At 38.4% G+C, this 26333-nt stretch overlaps 1 protein-coding gene across 10 annotated transcripts in view; it reads right to left on the bottom strand.

Annotated features, from left to right (window-relative positions):
- The window catches only part of MAGI1 (membrane associated guanylate kinase, WW and PDZ domain containing 1), a 648234-nt gene that overhangs the window by 9707 nt on the left and 612194 nt on the right, over positions 1-26333 (bottom strand). For 3 of the 10 annotated variants that reach the window (XM_054695315.1, XM_054695311.1, XM_054695328.1), the window contains exons 14-22: positions 24493-24709; positions 20276-20359; positions 17372-17463; positions 15868-16060; positions 12724-13017; positions 9620-9820; positions 2074-2167; positions 1879-1939; positions 772-915 (exon numbers count right to left, since the gene is read on the bottom strand). In XM_054695315.1, coding sequence (XP_054551290.1) covers positions 772-915; positions 1879-1939; positions 2074-2167; positions 9620-9820; positions 12724-13017; positions 15868-16060; positions 17372-17463; positions 20276-20359; positions 24493-24709 — 1380 coding nt within the window. Of the gene's footprint in view, positions 1-771; positions 916-1878; positions 1940-2073; positions 2168-9619; positions 9824-12723; positions 13018-15867; positions 16061-17371; positions 17464-20275; positions 20360-24492; positions 24710-26333 lie in introns of all 10 variants that reach the window. The other 7 variants (XM_054695310.1, XM_054695309.1, XM_054695323.1 and 4 more) reach the window with 4 other exon arrangements.

The raw sequence follows: 26333 nt of genomic DNA on the forward strand, positions 1-26333 counted from the left end.
ATCAAGATTGTGCCTGAACTACCCTTGGTCAATCTGCTCAGGACCAATCTCATTCACATTTTTCCTCTCCTGACCCGACAATCGTGATTTCTTCTAATTCACTGCAGACTGGTTCCTATGTGTACGTCTCAATCTGTGTGACCTATCTATAATGAGCACATGATTTTTCTTTTTTTAAATCCTCTACTCTGACATATTCATCCACAGTCATAGACATTAGGTGCCTAAACAGAGCAAAGTGGGCATTTGGCATTTATGTGCTTAAAATGTGTGGCTTCGACTACACAGGGCAACCTTGAATACTCATGCACAGAGTCCTACTCTGCTCAGAGTTGACTCATTCCTGAGACCTCAGAAAAATAGCTGGTGACTAACTGGAGACTGAAGGGCTCTCACTACCCAGTGTTTGCACAACTACCTGGCTTTCCTGTTCTCTAGGCATCCTGTGTACCCAGGGGTTCTTGTGAAGTGATGTGTCTGCCTCTTGAGATTAAATAAAAGAACCATGGAAATAGGATTCAGAAGTTTCTACTTGAATAAGTTTACAGGTGATTTTAATCCTTGATTCCATCTGAGCTGGAAGGGCTCATCTACCTTGAGCAGCTTCAATTTTACTTTAGGGAGAAATTTATACTAGGGTGGAAGCCTTGCATTTAGAGCATCCAGAAAGCTGCTCCAGAATTGTTCATAATTCTCATGAACAAAAGCTTCTAGCCATAAGTGTCCATATGATTCATTTACACCATATACGCAACGCCTCTTTGTACTTACCCTCATCTTTCCACACCTTTCTGCAGGACCATCCTCTGCTAAGCGCAGAACATAGAGGTCCATGTTATACTCTCGGCCCCCTCTAAGACTAAAGCCAAATCCCTTGGCTCCTCTTTCCAGTTCCACAGTGTAAAAATCTTGTTCCTATTTAAAGAAATGAAACATGATCATTTGGAGGGAACTTTTATTCACATACATTTCTTTCTCTTTCCATTCTCTCTGACTCTGGTTTGATAAAAAAATGCAGTCTCTATCTTCCTCTTGGTGATTCTCAATTGTTTATTAATATTTATTAACCTTAGAAGTGTGGAGATCCAGAATTTGAAAATACTTGCAAACATGCCTTAGGAATGTACATCAACATGCATATATTAAAATTTAATTAGCAAGACTACATTTGTAGCTGCAGTAGGATAATTCTTCTTTATATGATACCATCCTAATCATTGCTGGCCGTTCAGTCTCCCAGTCCAATGCCTGAAAAATGCCAGCAGTGTCCATTGTCCACTGTAAGGTCACCAATAATAACCTCTACACACCTGGGCAGTTCTCTTTTGGTTGGGGAAAGTCATGGATGAATTCTGAAAAGCTCTGAGAAGGCCAGTAAAAAGAAGAACCTATTTAACTTTGCATCACCCAAAAGTTTTCAAACTGCTTCACCTACTATCAATATTATTTGTGCACACTTCATAACTACCCTTCAGGACAGGCATTTTCTCTAAGGGTTCACCTGAAAGTCAAAAGACTCAGAAAAACCTTAACAAAAAGAAATTCTCTTGGCATAAATATATTTATGAAAACCATGAGTAGACATGAGCTGTTCTGCTTTCTCTGCCTGCCAATACCTGAGATAGGTATGGCTTTTTAAATTTTTGTTTGCTTTCCCCCACTAGAAAAGGATATCAAGGAGTATTTTCCAAAGGCAGCAAAATAAAATGTCATTTTACAGACAACCAAATGTGAGTGTGTACTTGTTACATGCCCACACAACAGGTTATTTATTTTAATTGTAGAACCTTTCTGAAAGATTCACTCATAAAAATGACTTCAGAAAGTTGGAAGGAAACAAACAAAGAAAATAGAGGAAAAAAGTGAAACAGTCTTCACCTGTGTTGCCTGGGGTGCTTTGAACTCAAACTGAGATTCCGGCTTTGGCTTGGTGGTATTCCTGCCAAAGTGAGAGAAATAAACATAAGAGACAACCCGTGGAGAAACAGAGAAAGAATCAAGGATGAGTACTGTCAGGTCTGGAGTTACTTGTTCCCCTTGAAACTAACAAAAGAAACCATAGCCACAGCTGACCTGGTCTCCTGGGCCCCTGGCTGAGAGGGCGTGTGCGTGGTGGTGATGGTGGCGATCTTCTCCGCATTGGTCAGCAGAGTGGCATTTGAAGACTCTGCAGGATGAGACGGCACATGGAAATGAGGACCCAGAAGACATCGTTCAACGAGGTGATGTGCAGAAGCCCCACACATGAATGACAAACCTGGCTTCTCTGTCACTATTTCCAACAGTTCTGCTTTTAATTTCTCAACAATCAAAAGTATACTCTCCCATTTTCCTCCTCCCAAACATCCCCACACATGAAATAGTTTGCCCAAGAAAATACTACTCTAAAATTTTCCCTAAGGTAGGTGCCCCTGACTTCTCTCCATCCCTTCAGGATGGCAGTCCCACAGAAACACAACATCATACCAAAACTATTTTCAAAATTTTAAGTGTCTTGCTAACATTTCCTGCAATTTATTAGCCATGTTTGGTAAGTGTGCTTGATATTGTCATGGGAATATTAAAAACAGAAGTGTGCTAGCAGCTTATTAAATACTCATATACACAACATCTACCCCCCCCCATTGCTTTTAATGAAGCACAAATGAAAATGTACAATTCTTGACAGATCTCTGGTATCATTCATGAAAAATTAATTTTAAAGCTGGCATTAGAGCCAGAGTTTGTAAATATAAGTTGTAAAATCATGAAGTTACCTAATGTAATGACTATGATTATATTCTTATGTAAATTGACTTTCTTTTCCACTAACCATATTCCTGAGTAACTTCATTAATCTCTACAAATTTGGAGATCCAGAATTTGATAACATGCATGAGCATGCCTACAGACTGCATACCAATGTGCAAATATTAAGATTTAATCATTCATATAGTAATGGCGATATGTTCCTGTAATAATTTTGTAATTATTTTGTCATTAAGATCTCTAAGGCAGAGAGCAAGCAACTATGAGTAAGTTGGATTTTTATTATTTATTATTAGATTGACTGTTTGGAATGTGGCATTAACTTCCTAATCAAGAAAGTGCTGAATGTGGTGCTCAGACCCTAAGATGAGCTTGTAAATGCTCATTTAAGTCAAAGTATGCTATGAAGCCCAGAAGTTTCCATAAGTCCTACCACCCATAGTAGGCATCCTGATGGACAGATGCATCTGTCCATTTATATATATATATATGTAAGAGTCTCAAAGGGGGGATATGTTAAGTATGCAAACTGAGGAGGAGGGAGAGGGATCAAAGGGAAGGAGGGAGAGCATAGGGGGCTGTGGTGATGGTGCAAAGGTGCATTGGTGAAAGAAAGTCTATGGGGAGTACACCTGGTGGGGGGAGCAAATATTGTTTAAAAATGAACAATGATGTAAAAAATAAATTAATTAATAAAAAAAAAAAACCCTGGGATATCTGGAATACACCTTTCTCCACTGCAGTCCTGGAACACAAGACGTGCATTAAACCAACTCCTGGTGGTCTCCCAACCCTTCCATTTCATTTTCTAAGGCTATTTACTCAGCTTGGGTCTGGCTTCCTCTCACTTTATTCTCATTATACATAGTGGTTAAAAGACAGGCTTGAGATTCAAATCTCCTTTACCCTACTCATCAGCTGTGTGCCTTATTTTCCTCTGATGAGAGCAGAACATGACAACAATTCCCTTCCTGTGTATAGAAGTACGTGAAATGTTTAGTAGAGTATCTGACCTCCGATAAGCACTCACTACACATTTACTATAGCTGTGGTCCTTGCTGCTAATACTTGTATTTATTACTTTGGGAATTTGTATAAGCCATTTAAATGCTGCAAAATGAAAAAAAAAAAAAGTTGAAATAAGATTTTAGCAGTTTGTATTCCAGCCATAAAGCCCATGAGTCTTACAGCTGAGGCACAAAATGAGTAAGAAAATGTAACTGGATCAAATGAACTACAGTGTGAGTCCCGTTCACACCTTAGGACAATGCTTCCCACAATCTGTTTTACCAAATGTTTAAAGAGATTCTGAGAGAAAAGAAACCTCTGGTCATTAAGGGTGGGAAATCAAGGGTGAAACAGAGAGAAAAGCTTTTGCATATCTGTGTTTTGTTTTTCCTGCAGACTCCTCCCCAGTATTTAACTATGTGGATATGCCTTGTGGCCCTCCAAGTTGGGAAGCTTATTTTAGAGCTTACTGGGAGGCAGTTTAGCATAATGGCTGTGAGGTCAGATTCTAGAGTGAGACTCAGCTCTGGAATATCAATCAAGTGCTGCAATTTACTGGCTGGGACTTAAGCAAAGTTACTTAAACTTTCTATTCCTCGGTTTTCTTATCTGCATGTGGGTGCAATGAGATGAGTGTCTGGTATTATTTTAGGAACATAAAATGTTCAAAAAATGATTAGCACATTTTTTTGCTGGTAGCTTGTATTTATTACTGTTATGATATTAAAAGCATATTATTAGGGGACTGTTATGATTGCAGTTAACCAGCAAGTCAGCATGACGAATCAAGTGCTATCTCATAAAGTACACTCACTGTGTCAGTAACAAAGTATTAAAAGACTGTAAATGCGATTTGCCAGAAGTTTATAAACACCTGTATCGGTCCTTTAAAAACTTCATATTGCTCACTGTAATTAATTTTACGGAGACTCTCTGGGAAATCATGAGATTGTTCAGGCCATGGGGAAATCAAAACGGGATATCAAAAAGAATATTTCCTTGTAATTAAAGTGATTATAATTACTGAATTGTGCCTTTAGAGTTCTTGATATTGAGTTCTTGGGTGTTTTAGTAGCCAGTTTTACTGGCCGATCAGATCCCATTCTGACCAATTTTAATGTTTCTACTGCTTTCATGATCTGATGATTATAACACATAATCATTACTACACAAATAAACAGAATTACATTATCAAGTCTCCTCCTAGCCTTCATTTGCTATTTTTCCCACTTATATTTATATGCAAGTTTTCCTTGGGTAAAAGCCTTAACTTTAATCACTAAAAGAGAAATATTTAATATGCAATTGCCTATTTGTGTTCACTGAATTTTCCTCCTTTTGTTGATTTTTAATTTATTGAACTACCACAATTTAATGATCACTACAATATGTCAAGCACTGTGCTACTGCATTACCACATGGACTTTTTTGCTTGATTCTGACAATTCAATGAAATCAGGGCAATTACTATCTCCATTTTACTGATGGAAGACACCAAGGCTTAGAAAAAGTAAATGTCCAAGGTCATCCAGAGAGCAAGTGAACACACTTGGAATTAAACCCACGGTCTGCCTGAGAGTTAAATTTTAGACTCAATCTGTTTACAAGGGGATTATGTCTTGATATCCAGGAAATCATGTCTAATTGGTATGTTCCTTTCAAATAAGCAGTGTTTTTATTTTATTGCATAAATACCATTAACTTCACTAAGCATTATCATAGATTAATTAAAATACAAAATATTCTGCTTTGACTTTTAGATTTCATGGGCCATCTTCAGGCACTAAAATAAATTTTAGCATACCCTAGATTTCCAGGGTGCTTTTTCAAATATCAATAAAGATAAACATATTCAAATTAAATTTTATGTCTTCATTTGGAACTAAACCAAGAGTATGTGTACTGCGAATCTTTCTAGATTTTTAAAATAAAGAGCTGAAATCCATTATCCCAAATTTATAGCTCTATCCCAAAGCAAATTTTCCCCCATGTAATAGAAAAAATATCTAAAAGAAGGACCTGAAATAAGCATGTACTCCAGAAGCAGTATTATGAAGGGGTGTCAATGTTATTTGACTTTTAAAACTTCAAGGCAGATGGATAGATTGACTATTTCTATGATAAATCCTGAAAGTACACTACATCCTTTATTAAACAGCATTTACAACTACTGTAGCTCTCCCAGAGGAATGAAAATGGATATTGCTACACTTTTCACAGCAATTGTGTATTAAGAAAAGCATATACTAGCTCTCATATCTGTCACTGTGCTGTTTTACATCAGGCCACTGACTCTGACAGGAGCTTCTATATTAGGATTTAACACATCTCGGTGACAAGTGATTACAATTCTAACCTTGCTCTCATGTTAATATCCTTAGCCTCCCTTATGGAATCTACACTATAAAGTCAAGCAGATTGACAAAAGATACAATCATTGCTCTTATAAATATTTTAATGCGTAAACACATGTAATAAATGTCTGAAGGAAGTATTTACAATTTTAAGCCCATCAATATTTGAAAAGTAGTGGGAGATTTTTTAAATCTGTATGTTGTAACTCTGTTTCTTTTGCTTGAGTATATGTTAGCCATAAAATACCCACCGAGCCTTCTATTAAGATACTTAAACTTATACTATTCTATGCCAAGGAAATAGCATAGCTGCATTGCCAAGTCACACTGCCTATATAAGCAAATACTTCTCATCAGAGTAATCTGAAGTACAAATTTAAAATCATTATTTAAATAATGTACTTCAAAGTTCATGAATATTTTCATTCTGTTGAATTTGATTCAAACTGATGGTTCCATGTTAGACTGGCTCAGTCAAAACCTGTCCTGTCTGACAGGTTTTGAAATTTTGCTCCCACCTAGATTTCACAGGACTTTTCTATACAACCAAGTGTGAGGAAGCATGTGTGATTTGACGTATCGGATTTCGAGTTCTGATTCAGTAAATACAGCTATTTTCTGAGTCTCCCTTTGGTGCCGTTATATATTTATTATCCCGTGTCCATGTCTCATAGGAGAAAGGTTCTGCCCTGACCTCTACCTCCTATCCTAGTCTAAAAGGTAGAAAAGCAGAGACTGCGAGGACTCCTTTGCTTTAGCCTGTTCATGATATGTGAAAGCAGACTTTCTAACAATGCTGTAATGCCAGATAAAGAGGAGGCATGTTTTGGAGCTTTTATTGGAGGATGCTGCAGCAACACAGGGAAAGAAAGAGAGGTAAAGAGGGGGAAAGACGCAGAGAGAGGAAAACTATTGATGGAGGTAAGTGCAAGCAAAGTGACTGATGACAAAAGTATCAGGCATCATGAGCTAAAGAAGCAGATTCTGAGTGGGTTCCAAGCACTGCCCAAAAGACAGTGCATCTTTCTAAAGTGCCTCCTAGACTTTCTGAGAACTGTGCCCTGGACCAGGTGGATTTCTAAGAGCTTAGAAACCACTCTGAGGATCACAAAGCAGACTGCTTTGAGGTTACTTGACAAATTAAACATTACAGTGAAGATCTGAAGGAGAACAGAGGACCCTAACATAGAGAGCACCTTTCTTCAACTACGTAACCTACCTACCGTGTCCAATACACTTCCATAGAGAAAAAGGTGGACCTAGCATAATTTTCTCTTCATCAAACTATAATAATCACACTTTGTCTGCCAGGTGTTAGCAAAATTTTCCTGGATTTCCCAGTTTGTCTATAGAAATTGGATTCTGCTACTTGAACTTTAATTTCCAAGATGACAATCTCAGCTGCATTTGAAAGATGAGCATCACAAATTCACCCTCTGCCATAGCTGATTTCCTGTACTTGATCTCTTATGATTACCATGATATTTATGAAGAGTTTTATTATCATGACAGTGAGTTCCTGAAATACCTTGGGATGAAGTCACATGCTCCGTAGCACATCAACCCTTAACTTTATCAATTTTAACGTTTACTGTCTTCTAACAAAGATAATGTGAGATATGTCTAACTGAATTTTGTGTTTTTAAGTATTTAAGTTTAAAAACTATGTCCCATTGACAAATGTTCATGGATAATCTACCTGGCATTTCATTTTTTGGTGTTTAGATTTTCCAAAAATAATATCATTCTTCTTGATTAATTATGCCAACACCTAGTATATGCACAGTGGTATAAGTTGCTTCTTTGTGACTTTCCCAGTTCTAAACTCTAATAAGCCTTTCCCTCAAGAAGCACTTGCTCCCTTTCCTGCCTTTTGTGGACAATCTCTTTACACATTAAGGTTGACCAATCAAGATCCAGTGATGGATCTTGTGTCCAATTCCTGTGTCTAGTTCTTTTGGGCTAGTTTTTTGGCATCTCTCCTTGGCATCTCTCTTATAAATGTATCTATATGTATATATTATATTTTGCTTTCTCAACCATTTCTCACTTAATTTTTCTGGCTTCCTTCATCCTTTCCATTAGGAGCCTATGGTATATCATCTTGTGATCACTTTCCTCAATTGTAATAGCTTTCCAAAGTGGTGAACTAGTGGAATGGACTCCAGACCAGATGGTAAATTACTAACCATGCATTTGGAGGCAGGCTGTAGAAAGCATTATTCAAGGAGTTATTTTTTCCTCCACATTTGGTATGGGATATTTTTGGTACAGTGAAAATTCTTTGTTCTGAGAACCATAATTTTCAAATATTTATTGTTGGTTTTGAATTTACTTTTCCTGACTGGTACAGTCTAGACCATCCAATTGTAAACTAGTAAGGCTCATTTTTAAATAGTCAATATATAAAAATATTCAATTGTTAAGTTTCAGATAAAATCTCTCATTTTAGTTTACAGATCAATGACAGAATTTTTATCACACTATTCTATAAACCACATTTTTCCTCTTGAGAAATATATTTTTAATTTCATAACATGTATAGCAGGAGTGAAAAAAAAAACAACTACTGAAACATTTTGGGACAAGTTATCACTTCCTCCCTCAGGCAAAATCTTCTTAGAACGAATTCAAAATTTAGCACTGAATGCTCAGAAAAGTCTATACTTAGTGACATTAGTCTATTAACTTCACTTTTATTAAATATGAATAAAATTAGTATTAATTTTTTTGGCTAAATAACTTTTTATGGGGAGGGGGTTGTACTGTGTACCCTCAGTTGCTTAGAGGCCTCTACCCATTAGAGACAGTCAACACCCACTCAAGACAATGCCAAGAATACCCAGGGTAGAGGTGGTGGGGGTGGGGCACAATCACCACTGCTGCAAAAGCACCAAAGATTTGAACTTAAACAACCAAGCAAGCACAGGCCTATAGTTTAATGTAAATATAACCTAGCAAAAATACAGTGATTTCATGTCTTCATCCAAATGCAAAAATTAGACACCAACACAAAGATTCCCCTACTAAAGAAAAAGTTTTGATACAAGCACTTATTCTGGAAAAACACACAGCCCTGGTTCTTCACTGTGATTATTCAAGTTTTGTGGTGTTACCACATTAAATGATTAAATTTTATTGATTGCTTAAAAAAGTCATTAGTGATTACCAGGTCAAATATCAGGAGATCTTCACCACCTATATTCAAACTATTCTATCATTTTAAAGGCAAAGGCACCAAATTAAATCAAAAGAAAAAAGGGTTTTCTGAAACTGTGATATCTGCAGCAGGACAGTGCCACAAGGCTAGAGGATTAAGTAAGGAGGGTGAAGTCAGGTTTAGTAACACCGGCTCTATGTTTGTTGGAGGGGTATGTTCAGTTAGAGATGGATAAGGCTGCTTCTAAATTGCCACTATTCAATTACATGGCACCCTAATGATAGAGAGAGAGAGAGGCAGTCAAAGGAAGAGAGAGACATTAGAGAGAGACACAATAGGTATACTTTACCATCCCCGGGAATGATGCGGAGGGTAACTGTGTTTCCTGCTTCCTTGATTAGGTTGACAATGTCTGAATGGGACTTGTTGGTGATGGAACATCCATTTACTGCCAAGATCCGGTCTCCTACTTTCAGCTTGCCACATCGGTCAGCAGGGCTCCCCTCAATAATCCGACCTATTTTGTGAGGCATAGCCACACATGCATTGCCTGCTTTGATAGTGAGTTTTAATTTTTTAAGTTACGTGGGAACATAGTGAAGGAGGAGAAAAAGGGTTGAAAAGGGAAAGAGAAGGTTAAGTGTTAATTAATTAAAGCATTAAGCAAATGTTATTAAAGGAGAGCTCTGTGCCGATGGTGAAAACATTGGCGATATTAAGGGCATCAGTGTGAGAAGCCACTGCCCTGCACCACAGCTCACAGCTGTGGTCCCTTTCTGATTCAAAATGTGGGGGAAACCCAGCTTTCCTCCTTAAATCAATTACAAAATTTTTGATATTTAGCAACTTCAAAGATTCTCAAAGCCCCAAAATAACTTGCCATTTGCTTATTTAGGACTGCAAATGTGAAACTCAGAACTGCAATGGATGCTATTATGCATTCTGTGTTCATGTCACCTCGATTTTGTCAGCTGTTGTTTAAGCTTCTGCCAATGTTTTGTTCTTTCTCCATTTAGAAAAATAATCACTGGGCGTCTGGTGAGGCATAAGAGTCTGCTACCACCAAAAATTCAACCTGAAAACACCTAATGGACAAACACTTAGACTTTCTGCCTTCTATCCAGAATGATGAAAGCTTTAGAAAAAGGCTGTAATTATAAGATATGAGCCAAAAAAGCTCCCAACCACAACACCTATTTTTCCTTTTATGACCTTTGCTCAATCAGCCTCTCTCATCTGCTTTCAGGGCAGGGCCCAAATGGCTCATTAGCTCTGCAACCCTCCTTCCTGATAAAAATCCCCCTCAAAGGAATATGAAAATGCAATACCTACTCAGGACAATGATCCAAAGCTAGGTTCAGATCATTCCTTAACCCCTTTCCTTTAGTTATTTCCTTTTTTCAATATAAGTTACGATACTATATGAAAAACCAGGAAAAGTGCCTTTGGAGAGAAAGGCTTACTGTGTACTTTGAGAGACCCCATGTTACTACCAAGTGCATTGCTAACTTCTAGAGAGAGGGGAAAAATTAGCTTTGAGGCCTGACATAGTTTTTAGCTGATTATATACTTAGTTTTAAAATCTTATGCATATTTACTTATTCTGAGAATCTGTCTTTCTGGGGACTGTAAAGAGAGTTATACCATTGAGCCACCTTTGGGAAAGGATGACAAAATTAACACAGGAAACATCGAAACTAATTGAGTAGGCTCTTGCATTGTAATTTGAACCCCAAGGATAAAATGTGTGGGAAATGAGGCAGAACTTCTCTGAATTTCAGCATATTTATCTGAATTTGTATCATTGGATGTAACATCAAGGTAAAAGGATTTTTTAAAAAAAGTTAAACAGCCTTCTGGAATTCAACAAGCATGTGTGATGAAAATTTCCCATACACAAATTCAAGGTCTTGATTAAATTTAGCCCATCTCCAAGAACAACTCGCATGAGAAAGATATCAAACAGCAGGTATAAGGAAAGCTCTGCATAGCTTGGAATGGAAGTCTCATGCAAGGTATTAGAGAAAGTTCAATTTGTTCATGTAAGAGCCAGAGGAAAATAATCAAAGATCAAGTGAGTGAATACATCCAATACCCATTAAATAACACACAGCCTCCCATCTGACTGTTTCATTCTAGAAAGTGACTGAGTATTCTGAAATCCTGAAAACATCACAGGGTGGGGGACAAATTGCAGAGCTGAAGAGTTCTTCCCCCAACTCCTGCTTATCTTTTTATTTTAAATTAAGTAGAAAAGTCTCCAAAATTAATTTAAAAATCAAAACCAAAAAAAACCCTTGCCTTGATGTCAAGTCATCCATCCATGACAAACAGTGATAACTTTATTAATGTAGCTCACAAAAAGCACTGTTAGTAATGGGCATTTGTTATTGCAGCCACACTTGCATAGACCTGACTGATGCATTGTCTCCGAATGAACAAATCTTGATGGGGGGAAAAGATCTTAACTGGAAGTACTACACTGAGACAAAATGTGGGCAAAGGGCATTCTATGGATCAGGAAGTTAAAGAAAGCTTGTGGCTGTCATTTAGGGCTAGAGTTGAGGTCAATTCCAAAGCCTTGCCTAGCCCTTTCTTGTCTCCCATCATATTTCATACTAATTAAAAAGTGTTTTGGGGGAGTAACAAATGACATTACATCAGTGTGGAAGATGGCTCATTTTTGGAGTACATATTTTAATCCATTCTAATAGGAAATAGATTCAAATATTACTAGTCCCTGGAATCATCTAGAGTCATCTTTGCCTCTGGCAGCGCAAAGTTAACCTTCTGAGGGGGTAACAAATGTATTTCTTCTTCATATTCTACCAAAACTCCCAACATTTGATAAGTCACCCCTGCTAGAATTTAAGGGTAGAGAAGAAAAACGGCTCTTAACTCAGATTTTAACTAGATTCTTAACCAGGCAACAGTAAAATTACTATTTAAAATTCAAGTTAAAAAATTTCAGATGGGGATAGAACTTTGAGAAAGGTCACACATGGTAGAAGGGGCATGTCATGTAATATTTTTACTCCACATACCTTTATTATTTCTCAGGCATTTTTACAACCAATACGTCTTTGAAAAACAGCCTTTCTGAGGCCACTGGTATAAACGATATCCTATTTAGGATTTTGCAAAATACTGTCTCACAAGAATGTCTCACACTCTATACAGTCAAGGGGTTGCTCTGCAAATTTCACCTATGCTTGAAGTTGTAAAAACTTGAACATGCATTCAGAATGGAAGCTGGAGTTAAAAAAAAAAAAATTCCCAATTTTCAGGAAGGGAAATCTACCAAATAAGCTCCATCCCCAATTAAGACTTTAATTACCTGAAGCGAAAAGCATGAAAGCATTTCTGTTAATGAGATTTTGGCGTCTTTCACTTACAACAGAACATTCCCCGGCATCCTTTGAAACACTCGGGAAAAGAATGGTCCACACTTACCGAAAGTGGTGCCTGCTTCGGGCCGGCTTACTGAGGACACAATGACGAAGCCAAAACCTTCATTCTCCCCGCGCCGGATCTCCACGTCGTAGGGTTGCACCACGGTGCTCACCACGCCACTGCCCCCGCCCCCACCGCTGCCGATGCCACTGGTGCTGCCACTGCCAGAGCTCACGGTGTTTAAGGAGTTCTGGCTGCCCTGCGGGGTGCGCTTCTCCTCGGTCAGCGAAGCTGGCTGGTTGCTACTGTGATGAGACGAGGCTGGCGAGGGCATCTCGTTGTCTGTTTTGGGGACTGCACCACAGAAATGCACCTTTCAAATACCCAGCTTCATAAACAACATAAGCCCTGTCACACCATGCTCTTCCCAAACTCCACAGAGTGCAAGGTATCAAGAACATCACAGAGGTTAAGACGGCCTCTGGCCTCACAGAACAGAAATACAGGAGTTGAAAACAGTTTCTCTTAACCATGGGAGTTCTGACTGAATGAATCCCTCAGGGCACTAAGTCAGCTGAGCACTGTCCAGAGTTGGAAAAAAAAGCCTGCACCAATTTTGAAAAATTAAGGATCGAAAGATCTTTTTAACTTCCTAACATAGTCCTTTAAATCAGAACAAAAAATCACTTCTGGGGCCTCCCCAGTGGCGCAGCGGGTTGAGTGCCACAATGTGAAGGTGTCCGCAGCCTCTGCAGTACAGGTTTGATTCCCAGCCGGCCAGGGAGATACCCACATGGCGCCGTAGATGTCTCCTGTCTCGCCCGCTGCTCCCCTCAGCAGTGTATTTGGTCTGTCTGCCTGTTCTGCTCCCTGCTCTGTCTCTGGTGAATCCTCTCACCCTCCCGTGCCTCTGGTCTGCACCCCAGTTCTTGTATAAATAAAAAAATAAATCTTAAAAAAAATAATTTCTCTTGATAAACATTGACTAGTCAGACTCTATTGGCTTGGGTCAATTGTAAAAACACCAAAAGGACACACAATTGTGTTATCATACAGCACACTGGACTCCAGTTTGCAGCAGCAGCCCAATCTGAAATATTTGCCAGTGCACAGACCAAAGGAAAACATACAGGGGGTATGGGCATGCCCACGCAAATGACTGCCACCTCCTCTGCCTCAGAGATAAAACCTTTGCTGTATATTTATATGTCATTACCCTTAAGTCCTCCTTCTGCTCAGTTTTCCAAACAGCATTACTTTTGACTTTTCCATCAGGCAAGATGCTGTAAGTTGACTGTTCCATTTAGGTGACCATATTGTTGGATTAGTAACAACACCAGAGGTACACTAGTTTAGCCTCCTAGTTTCCAGATGTCAGTTATCTATTCTGATCACACAAGTGGTATTAGTATCTTTGAGAATTACAGTTTTATTAAATTCTAGTATTGTTCTGTTAGGGTAAAATGCTCCTGAACAGCTAGAGCAGTGAGTGAGGATGGTGGTTGGGTGGACTATCTTAAGTTACATGCCAAAAGTGAAATGCGTGTTTGGGTTTTGGACAAGATTCTTAAAAGTATCTCACTTCATAGTTCAAAAAAAATGTGGTTATATATATAACAACATTTTAATAATTTTAAAGCACATAATTCAGTGGCATAAAGTACAATCACACCTGTGCCATCATCACCACCATCCATCTACAGAAGTTATTCATTTTCAAAAACTGAAACTCTGTAACCCATAAACACCAACTTACAGTTTTCCCATCCACCCAGCCCCTGTAAGCATCAGTCTATCTTCTGCATCCGTAAATTTGACTACTCTATATACCTCATATAAATGGAATCATTAGGTTGTCTCTTTGTGACACCCTTATTAGTTCACTTAGTCTAATGAGTCTTCATAGATGCAATATTCCTTTGACCCAGAACTAAAAAACCTGAAATATTTAAGATTTAAATATAAATTAAAACAAACAAAAATCCTATGCTCTACTATTATTAATTGGGCCAGTGAAGTCAAAATGTTTTCATCTCATCTCAAAAGCCACTTCTAGCTGACTGGTATTGGTTGCAAAGAAGGACATCTATCTTAAGAAAGATTTTGAGGCCATAAATGAGCTGTGAAGATACACCCCAGGTCTGTTAATACTTTCTCCCCCTAGCTGTAATAGACAGGACTCTCACATTGTAGTATCTTAATTCTGCAATTAATTATATACTTTTTAAATGACTTGTACTAGTTTTTTAAAATAATCTGTCAGCTTATTTTATCTAATAAGTTGTTTCACTAATATTAAATTTATGGATAAATCCTATTTCATGCCACACATCTTCAGTAGTTCAACTGATACACACTTAAACTGCCTCTTCTGCCCTCTAGGTCTGTCCTGAATACCTTGAGGTGGGGATTGCAGATAAAGATGAAGGACCCACATGTGTGCCTTCAGGGGGCTGGTGGATAGATGGAAAGGACAGATACTCACACCATGAGCTATCTAAAAATGGCAGATTCTGATAGAGAAATAAACCATGACTCACAAGATGGCAAGGAAGAGATGCTAAAATCTAAAGGCAATTGGAAGAAGGAATTTCCAAGGGTTTCACAGAAGAAGTTATATTTGTTCTGGGCCTAAGAAGATATGTGGTATTTTGAGAATTCAAGTACTTTGAAGCTTGCAGGGAAAAGGAAAGAATCAAAGATGACCTGGCCCTAGTCGGCTGGACAACTTTCTTATAGCGGGAAAAAAAAAAAAAATCCCAGTTTAATATGTATGGCCATCAACAACAAAGTAACTTTTTTATGGGCCTTTTTTATTTTGCAGCACAAACCTAATTTTTGTTCTTTTAATTTGATGCTATAATTCTCTTGATCATCATAATAACCTCTTCTGGTGAGAAGTACCATCAAATGAAGAGCATGACTAAATCCTGGTTGGCAAGGGGATGGGGGAGGTAACATGTATCCAACCAGCCCTTTTCTAGAAGCCTTTGCTGAACATGCACAAATGGCACATTTAAGTATTTTTGACTGACAGTATAGTCTTGCGGGGTTTGAGAGAAGCAAACCATCTGGAAATTCTGAGCTTGATCACATTTGCAAACATTTGTTAAAATAGATGCTTGAGGAGGCAGACACAGGAAAGGGCCTTTTCTGTGCATAAAGTGACAGTGCACTGTCTGAAGCAATGAATGAAAAACATACCGGCAAACACCACTTTACGCCGCACTGTGAGATTGACGTGGCCTTGCTTGGCGGCTTGTTGCATAAGCTGGACCACAAGCTGGTGTGATTTTCCAATTACTGGTGTCCCATCCACACAGATTAATTCATCCCCAGATCTCAGGCGGCCATCCGTATCAGCAGCACCCAATGGTACAATGTGACCGATATAAATCTGTGGAGTAATTGGATGATGAATGAAATATTGACCTTCCTGTTTACTATTACACTGACAGCATTCACATCCTTCAGAATGGTTCAATTCATTCAATTCATGCATTCATTCATTCATGCCACAGACATTTATTGAGCACCCACTGGGTATGAAGCATTGTGCCAGAAGATAGAACAATTTTTAAGTGGTAGAAAAGTGATTATTTCTTGTTTGTTCCAAGATGTTTATCTGTGGTCTGATGATTCACTCTTTTTCTCCTTGCAGGAACAAGTCATTTTTAATCTCTTTATTTTCAAAATCTTTTCTCCTTTTCTATCTGAGAACCCTCCTTTCAAAACTCTGCTAATTACAATAGTGATAATACTACTTCCTTTATAGGTCCAACACTGTGCCTGGTAAAAGAAAATGCACAGGAAATATTTTTAAATGAAGACATGGATCAGTCAGTGTCTGTGCTGACATCTTCATACCTTTAGAATCTGCATGCTGAGCAGTCTTTAGAGTCTTACTGTTATATTTACCATTCATTAAACTTTACCTAAAATATTAGTGCTTTCCTTGCCTTTTCAGTAGATAATAACACCTCAAAGAATGTTAATAAATGAATGGTTAAGAACACGGGCTCTAGAATCAAACTCCAGTCCCTCCATTTACTAATGCTGTTATCTTAGGCAAGGTACTTAACCATTTTGTGTCTTTATTTTACAATTTGAAAACCGGGTATACATTCATGGATTTGATGGATAAATGAAAAAAGGTATGTTAAAAATCAGCATAGTGCCTGGAACATAGTAAGTGGTCAATAAATAAGAGCTAGCATTATTATTATGGGAAAATTAACAATGAAGTTTAGCTCTATTTTCTCTTTTCCAAAGAATCCTTTATGTTACGCTAAAACTTATTCTCAAGATGAGGAAACTGAGGTTGAAGGAGGTTAAATATTTCTTGACCCCGTTCAGATTTCTTTCTTTACTTTTGTAAAGACAGTGGCCCCACTTGCTCTAATCCCTTCCTGTATCTGTGGAGTGCTCTCTATGCACTTACTAGCAAGGCATATACCTGCTAGCAGACTGAGCAAAACTGGTTAGAGAGATCAGGCTATTGTTTTTTTAGATCAGGCTATGATTTCTTTGATGGGGATCGCCATAAAATGCAGTGAATAACTCTCACTGTTTGAGATGCAACAGCAACTGGTGCACTTGACTCAATTCTAGCAGATTTGTCACTGCTGCTAATTTGCTTTAAGTCTTAGAAAACAGGAGGGAGGGGGGTACTTAGAGGAGGAGGAGATGAGGTAAACAAGAGACTCACAGGTTCCCCTGGCTCATTTCCACCTAGAATCCTAAATCCAAATCCAGTTTCTTTTCTCCAGAGGAAGATATCCTGTTCTTGGTAATCTGGAACTGCAGAGAGAGGAAAGAGGAGAGAGATTATATCTTTGATAAAAGAAATTATGCTCACAAAATGAACACTGAGGCCTAACACTGATGGTGCTTGAGCAGACAACAATTTCCAACACAGACATGGAAACAAAATGATGATGTGGATAGATAACACAAGAGAACACTGGGCAAAAGTAATGAGCGGGATGAGTCACTGAGCCCTAAGTTTTTTCAAAAGTCTAATCACTGATAATTCCCAACCAAGCCCAAGCCATATCCCTGATAAGCCAGAAGCCTGCACTAACCACTCTCCTTGGAATTGTGCAAGGGAAATTTGGGAAATTATAACTATCATGTGTTGCACCACAGACTGGTTCCCACATGGAGAAAAGCACTTGTGCTAAGTCAGAGTCCTCTAAGCAAAGGCTGTCTCTTAGGATTTAGAAGTCCTTTTAAGTATTATGCCAAGTAGAGGATGAAAGAAAACAGGCTGGATTAAAAAGACTTTCCAATTTAAAAAAAAAATCACTTCTTTTTCCCTTAAAGTAATCAAGATTAGCAAAGCCAAAAATTTGATGTTAGATCATCTTTGCCAAAAAAGTTACTACCAAATATTCCATTTTTTTTCCAGATTTACAAAGTTTGCTATGATTGCAGAACAACTACCAGAAAGTAGCCAGCTTCCATACCCTTAAGATCAGTGACAACAAAAAGTTCTCTATCAATGAATTACATTTCATCATTAAAATGACTAACTGCTTTGCTTCATTATTTACCTAAAGAATTTCAATGTTATAAGTAATAATAACCTACTAACTTGCTATTTTACTTTTAAAATTCAGTAATGGTCCAGGGTTTTCAAATGAAAATCTCATTTTTTAAAAAATAAATTTCCCTGAAAAAAGGCTTTCTGGATATGAAATTATTTTACATAGTACTGTTACTTAACTTAGGTAATAAAAAAGGGTTATCATTTCTACCTCATTCTTATTTAATATTTTAATATATACACAGTATGTTTCATGGTCTACAAATTGTATTTTTTATACGAGAGAGAAAATACAGTTCAGTGGCCATGCATCCTGAAGGAGACTTTAACTTGTTCTGCATACTTTCTGGTTTATTTAATTAATTGGATTTTAGGCTGAGGGATTGTATAGGCCTGAGACATTAATCCTCATCTTTTCCAATTTTGTACAGTGGGGTACAGAAGAAGGCGGCAGTTATTTATGTTTCAAGATGGCAAGAGAGGTCCTTTTTAGTGACTTGCCAGCAAGCTTAAAATGTACAATGATTGACTATGCCAGGAGAAAAGATACTGAACGAACAGGTAAGTACACATCAGAGGAGTCCGACTCCAATATTTTTGCTTAAGCTATCTTAATGCTACCGGCTTCAATGGTACTTTTTATCCAATGCTTTTTTTTTTTTTAAATTATAATTGCTGAGGCTAAGTTTCAGGGGTCCATGGAACACTGAGGTATAAGCTACATAGTATGATGTTCATAAACAATTTGAGAATGATATTTTCTCAACCACGGAAAGGTAACAATATTTTCTTTTTGTTCCAGTAGCTGGCTACAGGGTATTTGCTGTAATAGCCTCATTGAAACAACAAATTAAATCAAGTTGGGTCTCTGTCTTGGGTTCACTCAAGCAGGAGAATTATTACCAAAATAGACCACAGGTGCTTTGTAGCTAGCACTAGATTTCTGGCAGAATCTGTCTTAAGTCAGCTGAGGCATTCTGTGAACAAAGAAAGGGTTTCTGCAGAGACCTCAAGTCCAGACTTACTTTTCTCAGCATCATTTAACACAAAAACATTTGCCCATTCTCCAGTGGCACCGAATGTGGCAAGTTTCTGCCTTATAATGCTCATTTTGGTATAAGCTATTATATTGGTGGTTGTGGCCACAGATTTTGGCTTATCATACAGTTTAGTTCATAGGGAAAAACACATGTGTTTCTCTGTAAGAATCAATGGGAAAATGGCAAATTTATTTTAAGACACTTGTTGAAAAAGGAGCTGTCCCATGATACCAAGAATGTTGAAGATGCAAATGATGAGCCAAGAAAACACAAACACAAACATGATACACCAATACACAGACATGTTACAGAGGAAGTCTTTTGGCCCTTTGTGAGGCATTTTGGCAATTAAACTTGTCTACCAAACAAATGCCAGGTACCCAAATATATAACTTCAGTGATAAATCAATCCTGGAGCATTACAGAATCATGCTCCCTGCTGCCATTTCTTCCCAGGTGCACTGAGGTTTTCTAAACTAGTCCCTAAAACGATTTATTCTTTATTTTATTTCTGGCAGATTTTATCAGAATTCAGTTTTTAGGAGACAGCAGGATAGAACCATCTTTCTGATATTAATATCCTTTTTTTAATTTTTTTGAGGTTAAATCAAAAAGAGCTAAGAAATTCTTGTGCAGTTTCCTTCATTTTTAAGCCCTTGCATAGGGGACAATCTCAGCAGTTAATCTCCTTTGGTAACACCAGGGACAACACAATAAAGCAGTCAAAAGACTTCCTTTGATAATTAGGAAGAATGGAATCACCAGGTCTGCAGAGACACCCCCTGGTGTCTCCATTACTACAGACACACAACACATTTTCAGACAGCTGAAGCATGCCCGCACTTTTGATTTCATCTCATCTTTGCTCTTCTATGTTGGTCAATGAGCCCACCAAAACACTCCTTCATGGCCTTTTGCTTTCTTCCCTCCCTTTTCTGAGTTTCTGCCCAGCACCCCCGACCAATGAGAACATCAAACAGGATGAATAATAATGGAGAAATAAAAGTTTTCAGCAGATCCTTACTCTGACATTCTCCAAAATTCGAGGAATTGATTTCTCTCTCTCTTTCACCCTTGCTCAATCCCGATGCAGGCGAAGGTGACATAGCTGGAATATTAATTTCACAATTTTGCAAAGCTTAATGTATGTGCTTTCTCTTAGTTCATTTTAATTTCGTTTTGATTGATAAGGAACGTGCAGTTAAGCTTTCACAGTAAAGGTCATGGCTGCTGTGGATTTTAAAAGACTGTAGTTTGATTCTGGTTTTTTCTCCATTTTTTCATGGTGCTTTTCTTGTCAAAAAGTTAGAATTTACAATTGTGCCATTGAGGATTTTCACAGAACTACCATTACCATCTTAAAGTCTTCATTATTTAATTATACCTTAAAGCATGCATTTTCGTATGACCTTGTTTTAATCATGTCATGAACTTTAGGTTTGTCGAAACCCTCATTTTCTTTTGGAAAAAAAAAATTAAGTATACTTTTTGTCACTGCCACATTATAACACTTATTTAAAAGGGGAGCAGATTCTTGATGGAATTCATTTTTGTGCTACTGCCTGTTCAAATGAATTCTAGGCAGTTTAGAGACACAAATCGTCAAATCTGGTCAAGATCTGAATCAACACACAAACAAGAATTATCACAATAGCTCTTAGGGTCTAGAAGTATAGCTATGCTCCTTAAACTCACTATGATAAAGAAGCCCATTCACCAATTCCAAATTTGTAAGCCCGTCTCTCCTGAGGAGGCAGGACAGGTGCATAATGTTTGTTACTATGACAGCTTTGGCATTTCTTCTTTTCAAACTATTTTGTGAAGAGGCAAAATTGCAACTGCAAGCTTTAGACTTTCTTTTGTAGTTCACACTATTGGAAACTAGTTGCTCTTCTTGAACAGTTACTAATAAGATTGCATCTATGTCATTTTTAAAGGCACACACAATCAGTACCTAGAAAGCAGGCAACATAGCTCTTAAAGGATTTCTATGGTTGTCTTTGTTTTCAATTAAACACTAAGCCTTTCAAAGGGATTTATTAACACATCTGCAATTCAGGTTGATTCATTTTGACACTGCTGTTTCAACAGATGGCCATATCAAGAATATCATATTTTGCAAAGCATTTAGGCTGTGTGAAGGAATTTGATCAGAGATTGTGTTAATTTTCACATTGGCCTTCACAATAAAAGGAAATGTAAGAAAAACATATTTCCAGAACAGAGGGGATAATATATGGTACAATTAAGGTGTCATTGCTGACTTCAATTTTCCTTGAATACTTTGAACATTTTATTTTATTTTATTTTTTATACAAGAACCGGGGTACAGGCCAGATGCATGGGAGGGTAAGAGGGTTCACCGGAGAGAGAGCAGGGATCAGAACAGGCAGACTGACGAAATACACTGCTTAGGGGAGCAGCAGGCGAGACAGGAGAGGTCTGCTGCGCCATGTGGAATTCTCACAGGCCGGCCGGGATCGAACTGGCACTGCAGAGGCTGCGGACAGCTTCACAGTGCTCTGCTCTACCGCCTGCGCCACCAGGGAGGCCCTACTTTGCTCATTTTAATAAGTCTTGGGGGAAGGGCAGCCAATCCCATCTAACAGGACCATGGGCTGTATTTTTCTTTTTTCAAAAGACAAGAGGGAAAAAAAAAAAACAACCTAAGGGAATGACAGAAACTGATCTGGGATAAAGCAAAGTACTGATTAAAATAAGATTGATCTAGGTTCATTCCAAGGTAGAGTGAAGGAAGAAAATCGGTGACAGATACCGAATAATTATCACTGGGATGAAAAGTCATATCATTATCGTCATTTAGTGGTGAGGAGGAAATCCAAGTGAACCTTATTGTCAATTAGGTTGCTAAGATCACTCAATCAGAAAGTTTCCAATCACTGAAAAGAAATTGATACTCATTTGTGCTGCTAGATCCTATTCCTTAGATGTTGAAGGCATAAAATTCGCACCTTTCCAAACACCACAGTCTGACTGCCACTTGAACAATTTCGATGCTGAAAGCAGTTGTCTGTGGCAAGATTACAGATCTTTTTTTTCCCTAATAATTTTTTCAAAAGATTTATTTATTTATGCATAGAAGAAATGGGGTGTAGGCCAGAGGTGCAGAGGGGTGAGAGGATTCACCAGAGACAGAGTGGGGAGCAGAACAGGCAGATTGACTGAAATACACTGCTGAGGGGAAGCAGTGGGTGAGTCAGGAGAGGTCTGTTGTGTCAGGTGGGTCAGCTCCCTGGCCAGGGATGGAACTCAGGCTGCAGTGGCGATACAGCTGAGACATAACCCCTAGGCCACAAGGGAGGTCCCTGATGAAAACTTGTTAAAAGATTGGATAAAATGCCAAATTCTTAAGAAATTTTGTTCCATCAAGGTAAAACTGTTATTTGAGCTGGAGGCTCCTATTAAATGGAAACACTAGAATTTTCTATCAATCCTAGATGCCCCCACCAGCGCTTGAGAACACAGTTTATTTTATACAAGAAGATTCCTACATGGAAAACTCAATCATAAATGTGTCCTGTATTGAGAAAAGCAGGAGCATGTTCAATAAAGTAATATCTCAACATCAAATGAAGCTGGGTCATTGATTGGAAAAGCCACATGGTTAGAGAGAAATGTGAAGGGAATGTGAAAATATTCCTCTTTAGAAAACATTTCTTCAATAAAATCACTACAACTCATGAGAATACAGTGGGAACAGACCCTAGGTTCATACTTAGCAACTACTGCTTATAAGGGATGTACCAAATGGAACCTTATTTCCTTTGACCTTGAGTCAGGCAAACAGGGACTCAATAAATCCCTTCCCATATTATCTGGCTTTTGTCAGTGTATGAACCCTTAGCCAAACAGCTTATTTAATTCCACATGCTGTAGTAAGAAGCAGTGCTATTTCTCCCTGGAAGAGAAAAAGGAGAGAGGAAGGCCTGAGTGGCTTCTAATACCTGGTAAAGACCAAGACTCCAGACTGTCATATGTCCCTTAACTGCTGCTTCTCATGCAGCAGTACAGTAGTGCAGCCAACTTTCCTTCTCAGACAGGGATCCTGGCCTCACACCCCTGTTTTGTTTGGGTCACAGAGGGATTGCTTTAGCCAGCAAAGGAAATGCTTCAGAGCCAAGTCAGAGTGGGTGGGCACTGCTCCTACCACCTCCATGCTTGGACTCCGGACGGGCTGAGGCTACTACAGTTGTGGCTACAAAGGAAACCTGTGCTGAGGGGGCAAGGACAAAGGGGATGGGCAAAGGCTTCTCTTCTTTCTTCAGTTTAGTCAGATCTTTGACCACACTGGGACTCTTCCCTCATTCAACATTCTTTCCCATTCCGCACCAAAAGGACAAAATGAAATGTATGAACTTCATCGTGGGCTTATTCTAACCAAGCATCCTCATGGGAAAGTGTCAGTAATAGCAATAGCCAAAATAGGGTCTTATTTGCATCACCTAAGATGAAAGCATTTTGGGGGACCTCCATTGGTAATGGTAAAATGTTATTTATGGGGAATTTTAAAATGTTATTTATGGGGAATTTTATTCATGAATAGTCTTTGAAAATCATCTCATAATAAAAAAACATTAAACATGAAGGCAATCTTAGGTTTATAAGGGCCAAGAAGTCAAGAAGTCTGCCATCACTACTTCATATATATTGAAAAGGTAAAGCCAAAGGAACATACTTAATCACAGTATAAATAATTAAAGTATAAGCCAATCACAGTTTTGTTGCTTTTGGTAAGGGGAATGTTTACAAAGACTGATAATGGTGAAAAAAAATCAGTAGTCTAAAAACCAGCAGAGCACTGAGGGCATTTAATTTCTTCTCATCACTTCTGCAATTCAATCGTATTTTGTTCTGTTGTGTATCAGAGCCTTTCACAAGGTATAAGCTCAGAACATGCCACACTCTCCACTCAGGGAAGAATTAATGAGACAGCAGCTCTTATCTGCTACTTCTTTTAATTGAAAGGAAAAATAAGTCCAATTTTTTCCAGACCCCTATTTGATGACCATCATATCCATGCCTCCCCAAACGGAAGATAATAATGAAGCCTCTGTGACTATCCAGCAGATTCTATCCATGCTCTGAGAAACTTTCACCTTTCACCTTGATTTACTTCTACTTATTTACAGGCTGACAATCTATTTTCAATAAGCCTCAAGAGAAAGTGGGGTGGGGGCTTGGGAGGGGTCTCAGGAAGACAGGAGTCAGGATGCTACTCACGTCGGTTTTCATACATGCTCCTGGACTGGGCCCAGATTTTAAAAGGATCTGGTTTTTTCTGCCCAGAGCTGTCGGTCTGATCTGGAGCAGGGGCCTCTGCAGGTGGGTACTCGGGGAGCACCTGTGTGTTGTGGCTTGGGGAGGCTGTGTGCAGGCTTCGGTGGCTGGAAACGCTGTGCTGAGAACTGTTCTGGCTGTCTTTTCTTTCCAGTGGTTGCTGAAAGTAAGCAAGTGAGAAAGGCAAGAAGAGAAGATTATTATTGGTTCTCCGAGTGGGTGTTTTCCATCAGTTTGTCTTTGTTCAGCACTTCTGTGCACACATACATAAATATATCAACATTTTGGCTTCCTCCTTTCTCCAGCTAATACTGAATGCAGATAAATCCCCAGGTGATTGGCAGACAGAGAGAGGGGTGGGCCAGATGGAAAGAATAATCACAAACCACGCTGCTCTCTGGGCTGTAGTGGAAAACAAATCCAATTTTCATCATGGGTTCTTGGCTAAAACACTGGCTCATTTATTACAAGGTATATCAGTTCTAACATCCTCATTTTTGGACAAAACATGTGACACAAAATGAGTGGTTTAAATGTAAATGTCCCAAAGAGATGTAATCAGGATAGACATGCATCTTGGGATTCCACATCTTGTATCTTTCAGTTGTAATAAATAATGAAGCACCCAACTACCATCTAAAGGTTTGCTATCAGTTCTTCTAGACAATAATAAAAGGGACCAGGTATTTTAAAAATCATACTTAGCTTTATATGTGCACTTGCATTTACAAATATATAATAACTCTTATGAGAAGAGCTTTCATAATTCTCAGCTAATCAATTTCTCAGGCATCACATTTCACCTCTTGATCTCTTGACATTACTGTAGGTTGAAAACCAAGATCAAATTTTACATATGGGTTGACCTCAGGGGTCAGTCTTCTTAAAATTGCAACTGGTCCAAAATCCAAGTAGATTTCAAAGGGAAAGAGTTTCATTTAAATTTCAGTAGAATAAGCAGGTTCCTGTTCTTAAAACCTGATAAGCAAAAAAGCTCCCAATTTATGAAATGCTCTTTGTTTGAATGGTGGTTGAATGGAGAGTAAAACCGAGTGGGAGGAAAAATGCCAGGTGGGAAACAAAGTAATTTCAGTTCTTATTTTTTCCAATAAAAGATGTGGTAGGCCCAGATGTTTAGTTCCCCCATTCAAAATAAAACCCCTAGAATCTTGCCGCTTGACTGGGAGACACCACACCCCTTTATTTATCTGCTAAGAGTACTGTAAAGAGGTGGAGGACAGGAAGCAGCACCTCTCTCCCATGGCTCCTGTAGAGCTTTTAATTTTTAAGTAGTTTATAAGATTTTTGACCTAGGGCACCCCAGTCCCCTAACAGTTCTTTACAGCATCAAATTTTTCCACCATTCTGCAGTCAACCCGATCATGGCTCTCTTCCTCATTCTCTTGCTAGGTATTCTTTATCTTTCATTCCCCATCCTGATGAAATTTTCCAAGGGCCCTTCAATTTAATTGCCAGGTCCCTCTATTCCCTTTCCTTTAGTTCTTGTCTTGAAGTAAGTATCTGAAGCAAGCCTGAAGATGACAAAAATTTTATTTGCCCTTAACAATTTACAGATCAAAGATCCTGAACATGGGTTTTGATAGAATTCAAAGTTGAGGAAAACTGGGCATTTATTTAATGAAGATAGACCATTTAAAATGATACTTGGTGTGCCTTCAGAGAACTCTGATTACTATAGTCTAAATTGGAAAGAAGTCTTGGTACAACTGTGTGGAAGGTTTACTTCAAGCAGACTGAAGGAGATTTCCTGGAAAACAGCAATA

Source organism: Talpa occidentalis, unplaced genomic scaffold (genome assembly GCF_014898055.3).
Source record: "Talpa occidentalis isolate TD23 unplaced genomic scaffold, MPIMG_talOcc4v2.1 talOcc4.10, whole genome shotgun sequence".
NCBI lineage: Eukaryota > Metazoa > Chordata > Mammalia > Eulipotyphla > Talpidae > Talpa > Talpa occidentalis.